Consider the following 15332-nt stretch of genomic DNA (forward strand, 5'->3'; position numbering starts at 1 on the left):
GATAACTGAGTAAAAAGTAGAATCTCAGCTCTTGATTACATTGTTGAGCAACTGAGCTAACACCAAAAACCACCAATTCTGCACTCCTTGCTAATTTGAGAAAAATAACCCCCATCTGTCTAACCCAAAGTTGATTAGATTCTCTATTACAGCAGGACCCATTCCTAACTGACACAGTGTTAAAGGAGACGTTTGCCAGGCAAAACAAAAGGAAAGAGTATTTCAGGCAATGGGAATAATTTATGTAAAGCAGAAAAAGGGAAAGAAGTTGGCATATTTAGAAACAGGGACACTTTAGTGACATAATCCAAGAGGAGAGTACAGCAACAAGAAGGCCTCACCTGCTTCATCCACAGTGGTACACTTCTGGTACATGGATGTACGAAGAGTAGGTGTCCGAACATTCAACAGCCTGATTTTGTCTACTCGAGAATCAAATACACGGAGTACAGGGTCTTTATCATCATCATCATGACACATGATTTTGTTGTCAATGAAAGAAGCAAACATCTGGGTCTCTAGGAATCTTGAGAGGAAGGGCAGATATGGCTCAGGCTGGTCTGACAGAAAAGATGCCTGATTGGACCAAAAGGAAACACACAGTCATTGAGAGCCTTGACCAGCAAAGGCAACACACCGAAGGGATCCGGTAGGTTAAAGTTTCTCTCAAGTTTCCTAGGTCTTTATGAAAAGCAAACAGCAAAATCTCTTCATTTTTTTTAACACTCATATAATTTCAGATATCCTGAAATTTTGACACACTAGCCCAAACTTACTCAGGTAACCTACTGTGGCAACCAATCTTCCCAGAATCCTGATGTTCAACCTGCACGTGCACCTTAACCTAAGAGAGCTCTGTTTCCAGCATATATGTATAATGAAAGAAAAACTCATCTTCAGTTAAATCTTCAGGAGGGTCTGGCATATTCTCATTTCTCACCACCTCGCCAGCAGGATTACTCACTTTATCAAAGTTTTGCATCTGCTCCCTGTTGGTAAACCAGGACTCCTTATCCTGGCTGGGCTGAATAACAAACACCTCATAATCTGCAAACATCTGAGTGAAACGATTTGCAAAAACTTCCCGGATCTGAATGTTTAGCTGGTAAATCCTCAGTTCTTCTTCATCACATTGAACCTTCAGGTCCTTATTGCTGCTGGGGTCTTCACGTACTTCCAGCTACCAAAAATCAAACAACAGTTGAAAATATAAGCTTTTCCTTTATCCTCCCCAAAATGCAACTCATCCGTTCCACCCCCACCCCCCTTCCAGTGGTCACTTACTTCACAGCAAATGGAGAAAAGAAACAAAAGAGAAAAACATCAGAAGGAAAAAAAGAAAGAGATTCTGACATGCAGAAGAGAAAAATGAGGGTGTTCCACTTGCAGGTACCCAGGAACTTAATGAAAATAGAGATTAAGATTACAGGCAGAGAGAGATTCAACAATAGAAGAAAAGCTGCTACTTATCTCGAGGGTCAGAGAAAGGAGGGAATCTGGGAAGTCAATGAGAAAATGATAATGCAAAGCAACAGAGTAAGACTCTGGCTCTCCCTTCATCTCTTTGATTTTCTCCCCCACATCACTGTCCTTATCTTTCTCCCTAAGAATTTTTCCTTACTGTGTCCAACCTCTCTAAATATTTCCCTGCTCCTCTTTAGCCACAATTAAAAACAAAACAAAACAAAACAAAAAGTCTGCTCTACTACCTAAATAGAACAAGAAAATGAAATGTTTCACACTTCACTACAAAAAAAAAAAAAGCCAAAGTGATTACATTGTCCCATTTGCTTATACATAATTTATAAAAATAATTTAACAGTGAGAATGGAGGAGGGTGAAGAGATGAGTAAAAAACTACAGAAAGCTGATAGTCTCATCAAAGTCAAGAAATGAAAAACTAACTTCATCCCCAAAAGAGCATAGGACTAACATTCAAGAGTGATGAGGGAGCTAGGGGCAGGCTGAGAGCAAAATGTAGGCTAACAGCATTCCCCACCCCCCAGGTGGGACATGTTTATATAATACTTCTTGGACACTCCAAGCTACCCCAAAACAGGAAAGGACAAAAAACCCAAATGGTTAAACTGATAAGAGTCTCCACCAGTTTACCAGAAAAAGGCAATCCCATCATAGCCTAAAGTCTAAAAACTCCCAACTGTCTTAATGTTAATGCTTTGCTAGAGGGAAAAACAACCTTAGCTTGACAATAGTAGGCCTCCAGTACGTCTTTAGCATGTGAAAGTCTCTTTGGAAACTCCTATCTCCTCCCCTCCCCCCTCCATAAACCGGTCAACCCCCCCACCCCCACCCCCCACCCCACACACACACTTATAGTACAGCTCTTTCTGCTCACAGGTCCTGTCCCCGTGCTTTAATAAAATCACTTTTTTGTACCAAAGACATCTTCAAGAATTCTATCCTGGCTGATGGCTCTAGAACACCCCACCATTACCCCAAAATTTAATCATAAGGCACCCAGTGTGTGGGGCGATGAGTCTTTTCATCTGGACTCTGAGTTTTGGTGTAAATTTGGTGAGCCCTTTTTCTTTTCCTCCGTTACTCTCATGGTCTTTTGGAACACTTTCTTGTTGGCTGCAATCCTCTAGCCTGTGGCTACTCTATGGGGTAGCCTGCCTTCTGACTGTTAAGTTAGTACCCTGGCTGGAATGGTAATAAGACCCAGAAACTTGATGCCCTCTCTTTATTCCTGTCCTTATACAAAGTTGTCTCTCTTGGGCACAGGACAGCCACCTAAATCACCAAGATGGCTACCAATCTTAAGACTCCCATGTGAGGTTCCCTCCTCAAGGTCTCTGGTCAAGCAGCTTCTGGCCTTGAGATCTCCACTGGCCAAAACCAGTACCCAAATGAATTAAAACCCTACCATTTCCTAAGAAAGTTGGCTATAAAGACTGTGTGTTGGAACCTTACTAAGATCATAATGGATTTCTATCTGTGCTGCTTTCCATCAATGTCCTCTATCAACTACTACTTAAATTACAAAATTGGGGAATTCCCCCTTGTAAAACTTTTCCAGTGTTTTCCATGGGTTACAAAATGGTGGTTTCTTGGCCTTCTCAGCAAGGCAAACTTGGTCCAAATGCCAGGCACCCATCTGTAGCCTAGGATGCAATGTGCAAGCAGGGGGATGCTAGCATCCCTCCTTCAGGAGCCCTTAATCGACTGATTGGTGGTCATAGTGGTTTCGTTCAAGGGACACCTGGGGTTGCTTTGACACCAGGAACCTCTGACATATCCTGCGCATGGGATACCACCCAGGAGTCAGGGGGATTCTCAGGGGTAATGGACCTTCTTTCTACTTTCTCTCTACTTTTCTGTCTAGGAACAGGGGAGCTTCTCCTCAGTCCCCAAGGACTCTCTCTTGGGATGCCTTTTAACCCAATGGAAATAATTTGGTTTGCAAAATGTAGAAAAGAACTGATCTCCTATAACACTGCATGGCCTTAGTAAACAGGGCAAATGGATGGAGGTACCTTAGGTCCAGGCCTTCATGGCTCCACCCGGACCCAAGAGCGTCTTGCACAATGTGTTTGGTCAGTAACCAGGCCAGTAAACTCCCTCCTGATATACTGGATGATAATTGTCTAAACGGGCCTCCTCCTGATAGTACCCAGGTTGCTGGAGGAAACACAGGCCATCCCTGACAAAGGGGATGCTCTTTCTCTTTTTATTTTTAATTGTTTTAATGTTTATTTTTGAGAGAGAGACAGAGACAGAGACAGAGTACAAGCAGGGAGGGACAGAGAGAGAGTGAAACACAGAATCCAAGGCAGGTTCCAGGCTCCAAGCTGTCAGTACACAGCTCAACGCAAGGCTTGAACCCACGAACCGTGAGATCATGACCTGAGCCAAAGTCAGACGCTTAACTGACTAACCCACCCAGGCGCCCTGGGATGCTCTTTCTCTTAAGTGGACACATATGAAACAACTCAGCGTTTATTTAAACTAATTTAAGTGTGCTGGTTTAATTAAGATAGACATGTCTTCAGAGTTATCAGCATTAAATATGAAACTTGTATTCTACCAAGGTTTACTAAAGGTCAAATAAGCTCATGTTATCTCTGTTGCAATTTGTTAGCAAAAAGATGACTTAAAATGATGGTTAATTTTGTCTGTTTCAAAGTTTTCATGGGTAATTGTTAAGAGCTTTCAAAGTCTTTGGTAACCTGAAACTTTGAAGTTTGGCTTGCACAATAAACGAGATTAAATTCATTGGACATCTAGGTCTTTTCCAAATAGGATAGAGTGTGAAAACTTTGATTACTGAACATAGGTTTGTGCTTTTAACTCCTTATTGCAGAGAAACTAAGGCTATTTGGGTCTATTGGAAAACATGCTTTGTGCTTAACTGGTTCATGAATTTGCCCTCTAAAGAACTCTGGTGTAACGGTTTATGATTGGTTACTAAGTTTTCATTGGAGACTAAGGTTTCCAACAGTTAAAATTCTGCTAAATGTACTTAAGACTGATGGAAATAAGAAAAGCAACTCCATATGTAGGAAAGTAGGAGATAATATAAGAAATATATAAGGAATGGAAATATATTTTTTGTTGAAGGTAAAAGAAAATAATTTTGTCCTAAATGAGATTGGTTGGAGAGAAATGGCTTGGGACAAAATTTGAAGGCAAAGGAAAGCTGTAGAAGGTTCATGAAGGAAAATCTTGAAAAGGAATTTATGTGTAGTCAGGATGGACTAAAGTTGAGATTAATATAGTTTAAAAGTACACTGGAGGGCACCCTAGTGGCTCAATCAGTTGAGCATCCAACTTCAGCTCAGGTCATAGTCTCACAGTTCATGGGTTTGAGCCCCGAGTTGGGCTCAGTGTTGACAGCTCAGAGCCTGGAGCCTGCTTTGGATTCTGTCTCTCTCTCTCTCTCTCTCTCTCTCTCTCTCTGTCCCTTCGCCTACTCATGCTCTGTCTCTCTGTCAAAAATAAACATTAAAAAAAATAATAAAATTTTTTTAAAAATTTAAACAGTACACTGGTATAAGGTTGAAATTCTGTTTTTCTCTCTTAGATTGTTGATCTGCTCTCATTAAGAAAATGTAAACAAAGGTTACATTAGGTGATATTACGTTTCATCTTTATCAGGTCTTTGATTACTTAAAATTGCTCAATATTAAAGGAGCTAGGTTTTGCTAACAACTGTATAATACTACCTATTTGCCTTTAGGATTTCTTATTGCCAGCTTGGGTAAAGAAATAAGATTTGTAATGATCTGTAATCCTATTTAGGATGTGCTTTATAACTTTCTAAATTTTAACAAACTTCCCAGGATTTAAAGGGTAAATGAAGTCTTTTTGACCAATTAGGCCTTTTTATTTTATATGCTAAGTTACTTGGAAAAGCATTGTCAAATAATGGTTAACCTTAGGTTGTATTGCATGTGTAAATGCTATAACTGCTCAAATATACATGAAATTCCTAAAGTTTTAATGCTTTATCACTTGATATTCTGATTATTGAAATGTGTTACAGAAATAACCGAATTTCCTTGTCAACTGCATCATAATGAACTCTCATCAGATCTTTAACAATGTCCATTTCTGATATTTTGTCACTTATAATTGTTCTTATTCTCTCACAAAACTATTTCATCTTCAAGGAGATTCATAAAAGGGACTTTTAGGACAAATATTTGACATCTTTAAGATTAATACTAACATGGGTAAGAACTTCCAGAACTAAAAAACTGCATTCAAACTGAACAAGAATTAGGAACATGGGACTAAATAAACTAAAGAAGATTACAGTTTTTGTGACTCATTCGAAATATTGCTGGTTCTCTAATGTTTGCTCTTCCAGATTAAGTAAACTTCCTCTTGAGATATGTATAACATACAGAGATGTCATAAAGCATTCATTTGTAAACTGAAGCATTTATCTTTTCTCTCTACCTAAACCCTCTGAAATTCAAAAACTCTCAGTATTCTTTCTTTCATGGCAATTACAATTGTTTGCAAAAGTTCAATAGGAATCTGTTCATCTTGTAACAGGACACCACTGGAAATACTGGTTATTTTACCAAGGCTTTAACTAGAATGTCCTATTTGAATGACATGCATAGACTCAGATATGACCCTAAAGCTTTAAGGAACCAAGGTTGAACTTATGAAACAGAACAATAAAGCCCCTTGGAAATGTTGGCCTGTCACCTTGTTTACAGAGTTCCCAACAGTCTTACCACGTGAGTAAAGAATGTCACTTCCTGGCATGTGCAGGAACCTCAGGATATCTTGGGGACCTTTGAAGAGGAATTCTCCCAAATCTACAGGTATTGCAGGCATGTCTGATGGCAAGTACTTCACTTGGCTTCTGGCCTAGAGAGGCAACTAAAAGTTCAATCTGGAGATTTCTTATAAAAAGGCTCCAGCAAAACAAACTTTAAAAGACCCTTATGATCAATTGCTATTCTTGCTGAGTTTATGTAAATAATTAGGCCAAGTTTGTTAAAACTGAACTTGTACTACAAACAAACTAAGTCTTGATTTGGCTGTTTCTGGAAATGAAGGTTTTTTGAGAGAAAAACGATGTTTCAATAACGCACCGTTATGGATGTTAAATTCTAGTTCTGATGGTCTTTAAATGTTTGTTGTTTGCCTAAACTAGACAACTTGAGGTAAAATTCAGAAAAACTGTCACAATAGCAGGGGTATGGACAATCTCCTTGCTTGTCATTCTGTGAGAAAAAAGACCCCATGGACATATTATTTAAACAACTGGAAAATGGGATGGATTCCCTCAACAACTACATATAAAAAGACTTTTCTCACTGTAAACCTATCAACAGATAAAGACTATAGTATTTTACTAAATTATTCACTTGAGGCCAGGTTAATTCATAAATCTCTAAATATTGCAAAATATATCCTTTCCAAACCCGATCTGACAGTTACTAGAAACCCACCCCATATAAATCCAAAAGACCTGGTTTAGTTAAAGGATTAAAAGTCTAATACAGCAGGGGGCTTAACTCCAAAATGAAAAGGCCCCTATTGGGTCATATTATATACTCCCAATGCAGTAAAATTAGAGAGGCATTCTTCATAGGTTCCCATATCTAAATAAAATCTATACCCCCTTTACAGGGAATCAGTAAGGAAACTAATGTGCCTTCTTATTCCTGTGAACCTGTGGAAAAGCTCAAATTTCTCTTATGATGGTTGTACCTTTCTTTTGCATTCTCCTTTCCCCAATTTCTACTAACAATTCCTTCTTACAATGAGCCGTTCAAAAGGATCACCACAGACATGTGAGTTACAAACCAGAAAGACCAATTGGATTCCTGCTGCCTGTTCCCACTCCCATCTGAGGATGGTTCAAGTCTCACATCTAAAAATCTCACTGGCAGCACTGGCAGACACAGGGTTTGTAATGTGCTCTAACCATTAACCTGTATTTTTCTTGTTTCTATAAAAGTACATCTTATTAATTACCTAATTGCTTACTAAACAAGAGTCTATAGGAGGGCTGTTTACCACCTACTACACAGTTAAAGCCTTAAATGACTCTCAAAATACATTATATTAAATACTAAAATAACTCAAATGCCTAAAACAGTTCTACAAAACAGAATGGCATTTAGATGCTGCACAAGGTAGAACTTATACTTTTATAAAAACAAAATGCTGGGGTGCTGGGTGGCTCAGTCAGTTAAGCATCCGACTTCGGCTCAGGTCATGATCTCACAATTCGTGAGTTCAAGCCCCACATGGGGCTCTGTGCTGACAGCTCAGAGCCTGAAGCTTGCTTCTGATTCTGTGTCTCCCTCTCTCTCTGCCCCTCCCCTACTCGCATTCTGTCTCTCTCAAAAATGAATAAACATTAAAAAAATTAAAAACAAAACAAAATGCTGTGTATACATTCCAAATTACCACAAAAATATTTCTGGATTTCTAACTGACATGAATACTCAAATTGGTGCTTTAAACATCCCTCTCTTTCCTTTAATGATTGGTTAAACTCTTGGACTGGATGATTTCTGCCAGCTACCAAAGGACTTTCATTTGGGCCAATCTTTCTAGTTATTCTAATTATGTTTTGCTATTTTCTCCCATGCCTCTTTGCCTGGTGCCAAGACTCTATCACTGCAATAACTTCAAGCTAACAGATGCTCCTTTCTACTCAAGGAGGTTCATGCATGTTGCCCACGTTGGATTCAGCTGCCTCTATGTTTTTGTAACCCTCCCTACATGTTCCCCAAGTGACCAATATTGACCCATACAGGTAGGGACAACTCTACGCCCCTACTCAATAGGAAGAAGCTACAGAAGATGAGGCCTTCCACCTTCAGCAACCTTAAAGATGTAATGGTCGGGGCGCCTGGGTGGCGCAGTCGGTTAAGAGTCCGACTTCAGCCAGGTCACGATCTCGTGGTCTGCGAGTTCGAGCCCCGCGTCGGGCTCTGGGCTGATGGCTCAGAGCCTGGAGCCTGTTTCCGATTCTGTGTCTCCCTCTCTCTCTGCCCCTCCCCTGTTCATGCTCTGTCTCTCTCTGTCCCAAAAATAAATAAACGTTGAAAAAAAAAATTTAAAAAAAAAAAAAGATGTAATGGTCAAAATTGTTCAGGGGGGATATGATGACAGAGTGTCAGGCAAGCTGAGGGCAAAACACAGGCTGGTACCACCACCACCGCCCCCTCCCCCCCCAAGGTGGAATATGTGTGATATTCCTCAGACACTCCTGGCTACCCAAGAACAAAGGAAAGGGTTTTAAGTGCTTGCCATGGTAATGTGGGAAATTAAGGCAAATGAAAAATTAAATTCCCTTACTGCCTACAGCCCATTGACAAGTCCTTGAGACTGGCATAGTGACCTCCCTCTAAGAACTCAGCTGCCTCAAGGATGACACTCTGCTGGGGTGTAAAAGACAACCTTGGCTTAACATTATCCCAATCTCAAGGATCCTGTAAGTCTGCTTACTTTATCTCAACTGCCCCAAGATATATGCCAGCAATCATATTCCAAGCTTCTGACCCCTCAATATACATCTGAAGGGTCTCATGACTGAGGTTTTATTAAATGGTAACAAATGGTATTTCCCTCACAACAGCTAGGCCCTCAAGTTCCTGGAAACCTTGCTTCCAAAATTCCTTGGAGACTTACTCTATCCCTGACCCCCTTCCAACCTGATGATACATAATGAGTTACCCATCATGACCCCAGTGCAGCTCTTCCTGCCCACAAGTCCTGTCCCTGTGTTTTAATAAAATCACCATTTTGCACCAATGATGCCTTCAAGAATTCTTTCTTGGTTGTCAGCTCCAGACCCCATGAACCCCCCCATCACCCTCAAAACTTCATCAAGAGGACCAGGATCTAGCCTCAGCTAAGCCACTTACCAGGCATTTAATCTTGGGCCACTCAGGCTCTCTAACCCTTGGTTTCTTGAGCTATAAAGTAGTTAACAATATCTGCCCTGTATGCTATAGGTTGCCATGAAATTCACAGGGCAATGGATTTTAAAGAGGTCTGAACACAAAGATTACCACTGTCATCCCTCCAAGTCACTCTGCTGTCGTGTTCACAAAGAATGACAGTAGGCTCTCCTTGATGTCCAGGTGAGAAGCTACCCAAATTTAGATCTATATAGCATTTACTAAGATAATATATGCAAGAGCTAAATCCAGTCTCCCACACAAGAGCATTCTTTCACTGCTCGAAAATAAGCCTTGCCCTGAACTAGGTGCTTTCTCATCTCACACTTTATTTCAGCAGGATAGCCCCCTAGCACAGACCAAGCCTGTCACAAACTCATATACAGCATCTTACCTTTTCCAGACTCACACCAGTCCTCTTAACCAAGGCTTGCAGCCGGGCAATAGTTTCATTCTCCTTGAGAAGCTCGTAGGAATGCAAAGGGGAGCCTGCGATGTTCCCATTCCTCTTGTCAGAGACAAGCTCAGAGGCCCGAAGCCTCTTCAGCTTGGAGGCACTCTCACTGCAATGAAGATTTCCTTCAGGGGGAATGCCAAATGCCATGAGAATCTCAGAGACTTCCTGGACAAACTCCAATTTGTTGGGAAACTGAGGCAGGTCCTCTGGCAGCTCAATGAAGTGGTTGTCAATGTCCACGAAGCAGAGGTTAGCCTGGCAGTCAAAACAGGATGAGTGTGAACAACTCCAGAGCATTAAGAAGAAGCTTTAGAAAGGATAATGAACAGGACAGGGAAGAGGAAATATTTGAAATAGGCATATATGAGATATGATATAAAGAAGGTGGGGCTCAGGAAGGAAATAGACCTAGGTTCCAATCTTCCCGTGCCACTTTCTAGGGAAAGTTACTTAATCTTCTGATTCTGTCTCCTCAGTTATGAATGTTAAAAAGAGATAAAAACACTTATCTTAGAGAGGGGTAGGGATTCTGTGATGACACAGATGTTGAGCATCTAGTGCAAAATCCACACATACAGTAAATGCTCATAAAATGTTTGATGAATTCATGAATTCTTATAATAGTAAAAAGAACACCAGGAGTGAGTCAAAAAGTCTAGGTTCAATATCTCACTCCATCACTATCTCCCTTTATGACCCTGAGCATACCATCATCCTTTTCTGAGCCTTAGTCCTAATTTGTAAGATTTGGTGGCTGCTCTTACTGATTTCTGTGATTCCTTCTGGTTTTAAGGTTGCTTTTGAGAGGACCTACAGAGACAGCACTCATACACTGCTAGTGAGGTAGGTAATCTAGATTAACATAGAACAGTTTGGTAATATCCATCTATCCTCATTTTATAGACAAAACTGACATAAAGAGGTTAAGTAACTTGTTCAAAGTCACACAGCTAGTAAGTAGTAGAACTGAGATCCAAACTCCTCTAGCCTGACTTCAGACATACACTCAAGCTCTTAACCATCCACCCTTCTCCTTAGAAGTCTTACGCATTTCTTATTCAATTTAACTTAAATCTATTATAGTTCCTATTCCTGTTGGAATTTGTTTGTAGCAATACATTAGAAAAGGCTTTTAAAAAATATTTGTCTCGGGATGCCTGGTGGGTTCAGTTGGTTGAGCGTCTGACTTCGGCTTAGGTCATGATCTTGCGGTTCCTGAGTTTGAGCCCCCCATCAGGCTCTCTGCTGTTAGCACGGAGCCCATTTTGAATTCTTTGTTCCCCTCTCCCTGCCCTTCACCTGCTGGTGCTCTCACACACTCTCTCTCTCAGAAATAAACATTAAAAATATATATATATTTATCTTATAACCATGAACCTGTCTAGCTAACCAAGACAACTATTATTGCCTCCATTGCAGTGTTTAAATGCTTAAGAGTATTTCTGTTTTGTTCATAACAGAAATGATAATATTACCTATACCATAAATTTGAGGATTATGAGACAATAAATGTTGAGATTTATAGCTAGGCTCAAAGTACATAACAAATGCCAATTAACATTGTTATTATCACTGTGGAATAACTTCAATCAATGGATATCATAACAATATTACTAGGTAGGAAAATTCCATATTGAAAAGATGCTAATAATGCCCCTACTTATTTGTAAGTTTAATGTAATTTTTTTCAAAATCCCAGATTTTTGTTTTAAAAGGAGTGTCTGATGAACTGATTCTGAATTTTGCCTGAAAAAATAAAACAGCCAAGAAAATTTTAAGAAAATACTTGCCTTACTGGATTCTAATATAAACATAAAACAGTAATCTGTTGGAAAAAGAGAATCTTAGGGTACCTGGGTGGCTCAGTCAGTTAAGCGTCTGACTTCGGCTCAGGTCATGATCTCACAGTTTGTGAGTTCGAGCCCCGCGTCGGGTCCTGTGCTGACAGCTCAGAGCCTGGTGCCTGCTTCAGACTCTGTTTCCCTCTTTCTTTCTGCCCCTTCCCCACTCACGTTCTGTCTCTCTCCAAAATAAATAAACATTAAAAAAAAAAAAAAAAAAAAAGGAGAATCTTGAACAGACCCATTTATTGTGGATGGATTATTGAATAAATGTTTCGGGGACAATGGCTGTACATTTAGAAATGTTAAAATAGAATACCATACCCAAAAATAAATTTAAGATTGAAGCTTTAAATATAAAAAACAGGGGCGCCTATGTGGCTCAGTTGGTTAAGCGTCCAACTTTGACCCAGGTCTTGCTCTCACAGTTTGTGAGTTTGAACCCTGTGTCAGGCTCTGTGCTGAGAGCTCAGAGCCTGGAGCCTGCTTCAGATTCTGTGTCTCCCTCTCTCTCTGCCCCTTTCCCACTCACGTTCTGTCTCTCTCTCTCAAAAATAAACATTTAAAAATAATTTTTTAAAAAATCTACCTTATTTTCTTAAAAAGAGTATCTTTTAGAGATACAAACTAAATATATTTCAATAACATAATAATGCTGTGTGAGATCTGTTTCAAAATAATCAAGTAAGGTGAGTGGGGAGGAGGAGGGTAGAGAAAGAAAAGTGGCCATGAGTTGATGATTATCATAAAACAATGGATGCTAGTCCCTTTACTCTTACAAGTGTTCAACATTTTCCATTAAAAAAGTTTTTAAAAAGTTAAATAAATCCACAAGGCGCGCCTGGGTGGCTTAGTCGGTTGAGTGTCGGACTTCGGCTCAGGTCATGATCTTGCAGTCCGTGAGTTTGGGCCCCACGTCAGGCTCTGTGCTGACAGCTCAGAGCCTGGAGCCTGCTTTAAATTCTGGGTCTCCCTCTCTCTCTGCCCCTCCCCAACTCATGCTCTGTCTCTGTCTCTGTCTCTGTCTCTCTCTCTCTCTCTGTCAAAAATAAACAAACATTAAAAAAAATTAAATAAACCCACAAAAGCATTAAAAGATACTATAAAAAGTTACTATTCTATCTTAAGGTGGAATGGGCTTTCTAAACTTTATATAGAGCTAAAAACCATAAAGGTAAATACTGCCATAAAAAAATTAAAAGATAAGCAATCTAGGAAACAGTAATTGTTATGTATAACATGTAAAAGGTTAATAGCCAAAGAAATCATTAAGATAAAAATAAATTCACCCAACTGAAAAGTAGAAATTGGTTATGGAAGGCAAACACAGAAGAACTTTCTTTCACCTGATTAACATCAAATATATGAAAAGATGTTCAATTTTGTTAATAATCTAAGAAATAAAAACAAAATACTTTTCATCTACTGTGCTGACAAAGATTTACAAGATTTATAATGTCCAATGCCAGCCAAATAATAGGAAAACAAACATCTCAAACACTGTTATTAGGAACGTAAACTGGCGGCACCTGGGTGGCTCAATGAGTGAAGCATCGAACTTCGGCTCAGGTCATGATCTCGCAGTTCTTGAGTTCGAGCCCCACATCAGGCTCTGTGCTGACAGCTCAAGAGCCTGGAGCCTGCTTTGGATTCTGTGTCTCCCTCTCTCTCTCTGCCCCTGCCCTGCTCTCATTCTGTCTCTCTCTCAAAAATAAACATTAAAAAAACTTAAAAAACAAACCAAAAAAAAGGAATGTAAATGGAAAACTTTCTGAGGACAATCTTAAAGACATTCTTTTCCTGCCCAATCCAAGAACTAGAACATTACCAGATACTTTATCTATCTAATCCTCCCCAATACCATCCCCAACCTATACATTCCCATTCCCCAGGTAACCACTATCCAGAATTCTCTATTACCTTTTTGGCTTTTGTTTTATAATTTATATATGCCTTTAAGTTTTTGCTTGTTTTTTAAATTTATGAAAAGATTACCACTCCTTAAGGAATGTTATGGTACTACTTTTCTTCACTCAACAGGAGGCTACTAAAATTCAGCCATTTTGTTGTTCGTAGCTATGTTACTCACTTTCACTCTTATATAATATTCCACACTATGTGGATATAACACAATTTATCAATTTTCCCAATGAAGGGCATTTAAGTTCTTTCCTGTTTACTGCTTTGACATTTTTACATGTTTTCTTGGACATGGATGCAAGATCTTCTCTTGGGTGTACCCTAGGAATGGAACTGCTGTGTGGTAAGCTATGCAAATGTTCAACTTTATAAGATAAGGCCTAGCTGTGTCCAAAGTGGTTATAACAGTTTATATTTTTACCAGCAATCTAAAGTGATCCTATTGATCCAAATCCTTCCAAAACTTGGTATCATCATATTTCCTAATTTTGCCATTGATTTGGGTGCATTTAATTTACACTTCTCTGGTTGCTAGTGAAAAAATGTGTATTTTTTGTGCAATACCTGTTCATGTCTTTAGCCCACTTTTCTACTGGGTTGCTTATCATTTTACTGGTTTGTACAAGTTCTTTACAATCTCCTAATGCTGACTTTTGTAGGTTATATATGTTACACGTATCTTCCAGTTTTTATCATATCTTTTTAAGATGTCTTTCTCTTAATTTAAAAAATCAAATTTATCAATCTTTTTTTAATTATTTTTTATTTTTTATTTTTTGAGAGAGAGAGCGGGAGAGAGGGGCAGAAGTGGGGGGGGGGGGGAGAATCTCAAGCAGGGTCCACACTCAATGCAGAACCCAGTGACGGGCGTAATCTCACAACCCTTGGATCATGACCTGAGTTGAAATCAAGAGTCAGACACTCAACCAACTGAGCCACCTAGGCTCCCTTCAATCTTTTATTTTATGGATAGTGCTTTCTGTATCTTGTTTATAAAGTCCCTACTCAGAGGTTAGAAATACATTTATTAATATTATCTTTAGGGGCGCCTGGGTGGCGCAGTCGGTTAAGCGTCCGACTTCAGCCAGGTCACGATCTTGCGGTCCGTGAGTTCGAGCCCCGCGTCAGGCTCTGGGCTGATGGCTCAGAGCCTGGAGCCTGTTTCCGATTCTGTGTCTCCCTCTCTCTCTGCCCCTCCCCCGTTCATGCTCTGTCTCTCTCTGTCCCAAAAATAAATAAAAACGTTGAAAAAAAAAAAAAAAAAAATATTATCTTCAGAAGATTTTAAACTTTTGCTTGTGACATTTATCACTTCTTAATCCATCTCAAGTTGATTTTTGTTACAGTGGAATGTGGGGATCCTTTTTTATTTTTTCTCCTTATGGACAAGCAATTTTTCCAGCTCCATTATTAAATAGTCCCTCCTTTAGGATGGCACCTCTATGTTATATCAAAGTGCCGATCCATTGATCCTTCTATTTTTCCCCATACCAATAAGTCTTGCATCCTAAAAGAAGAGGCAGGAGGGTAACATAAGTCTAGCTAAATACAACTATTCCACAAGCTCTCAATCTATTAAAACTGCATGTTTTAACATGTCCATGCATAAACATCTGCTGGGTGCATGAAACTATTCAATTTACCAATCTATAATCAAAAAGGAGAACTTTTGGGGTCCTTGAGTGGCTCAGTCAGTAAACGTCCAGACTC

The 15332-nt window shown here is 39.6% G+C and overlaps 1 protein-coding gene across 7 annotated transcripts in view; it reads right to left on the reverse strand.

Annotated features, from left to right (window-relative positions):
- Positions 1–15332, reverse strand: part of DENND5A (DENN domain containing 5A) — a 119124-nt gene that overhangs the window by 45392 nt on the left and 58400 nt on the right. For 6 of the 7 annotated variants that reach the window (XM_043580608.1, XM_043580607.1, XM_043580605.1 and 3 more), the window contains 3 exons: positions 9799–10116; positions 965–1180; positions 342–576 (listed from right to left, as the gene is read on the reverse strand). In XM_043580608.1, the coding sequence (XP_043436543.1) occupies positions 342–576; positions 965–1180; positions 9799–10116 (769 nt within the window). The remainder of the gene's footprint in view (positions 1–341; positions 577–964; positions 1181–9798; positions 10117–15332) is intronic. The other variant, XM_043580610.1, reaches the window with a different exon arrangement.

This window comes from Prionailurus bengalensis, chromosome D1 (genome assembly GCF_016509475.1).
Source record: "Prionailurus bengalensis isolate Pbe53 chromosome D1, Fcat_Pben_1.1_paternal_pri, whole genome shotgun sequence".
Lineage (NCBI taxonomy): Eukaryota > Metazoa > Chordata > Mammalia > Carnivora > Felidae > Prionailurus > Prionailurus bengalensis.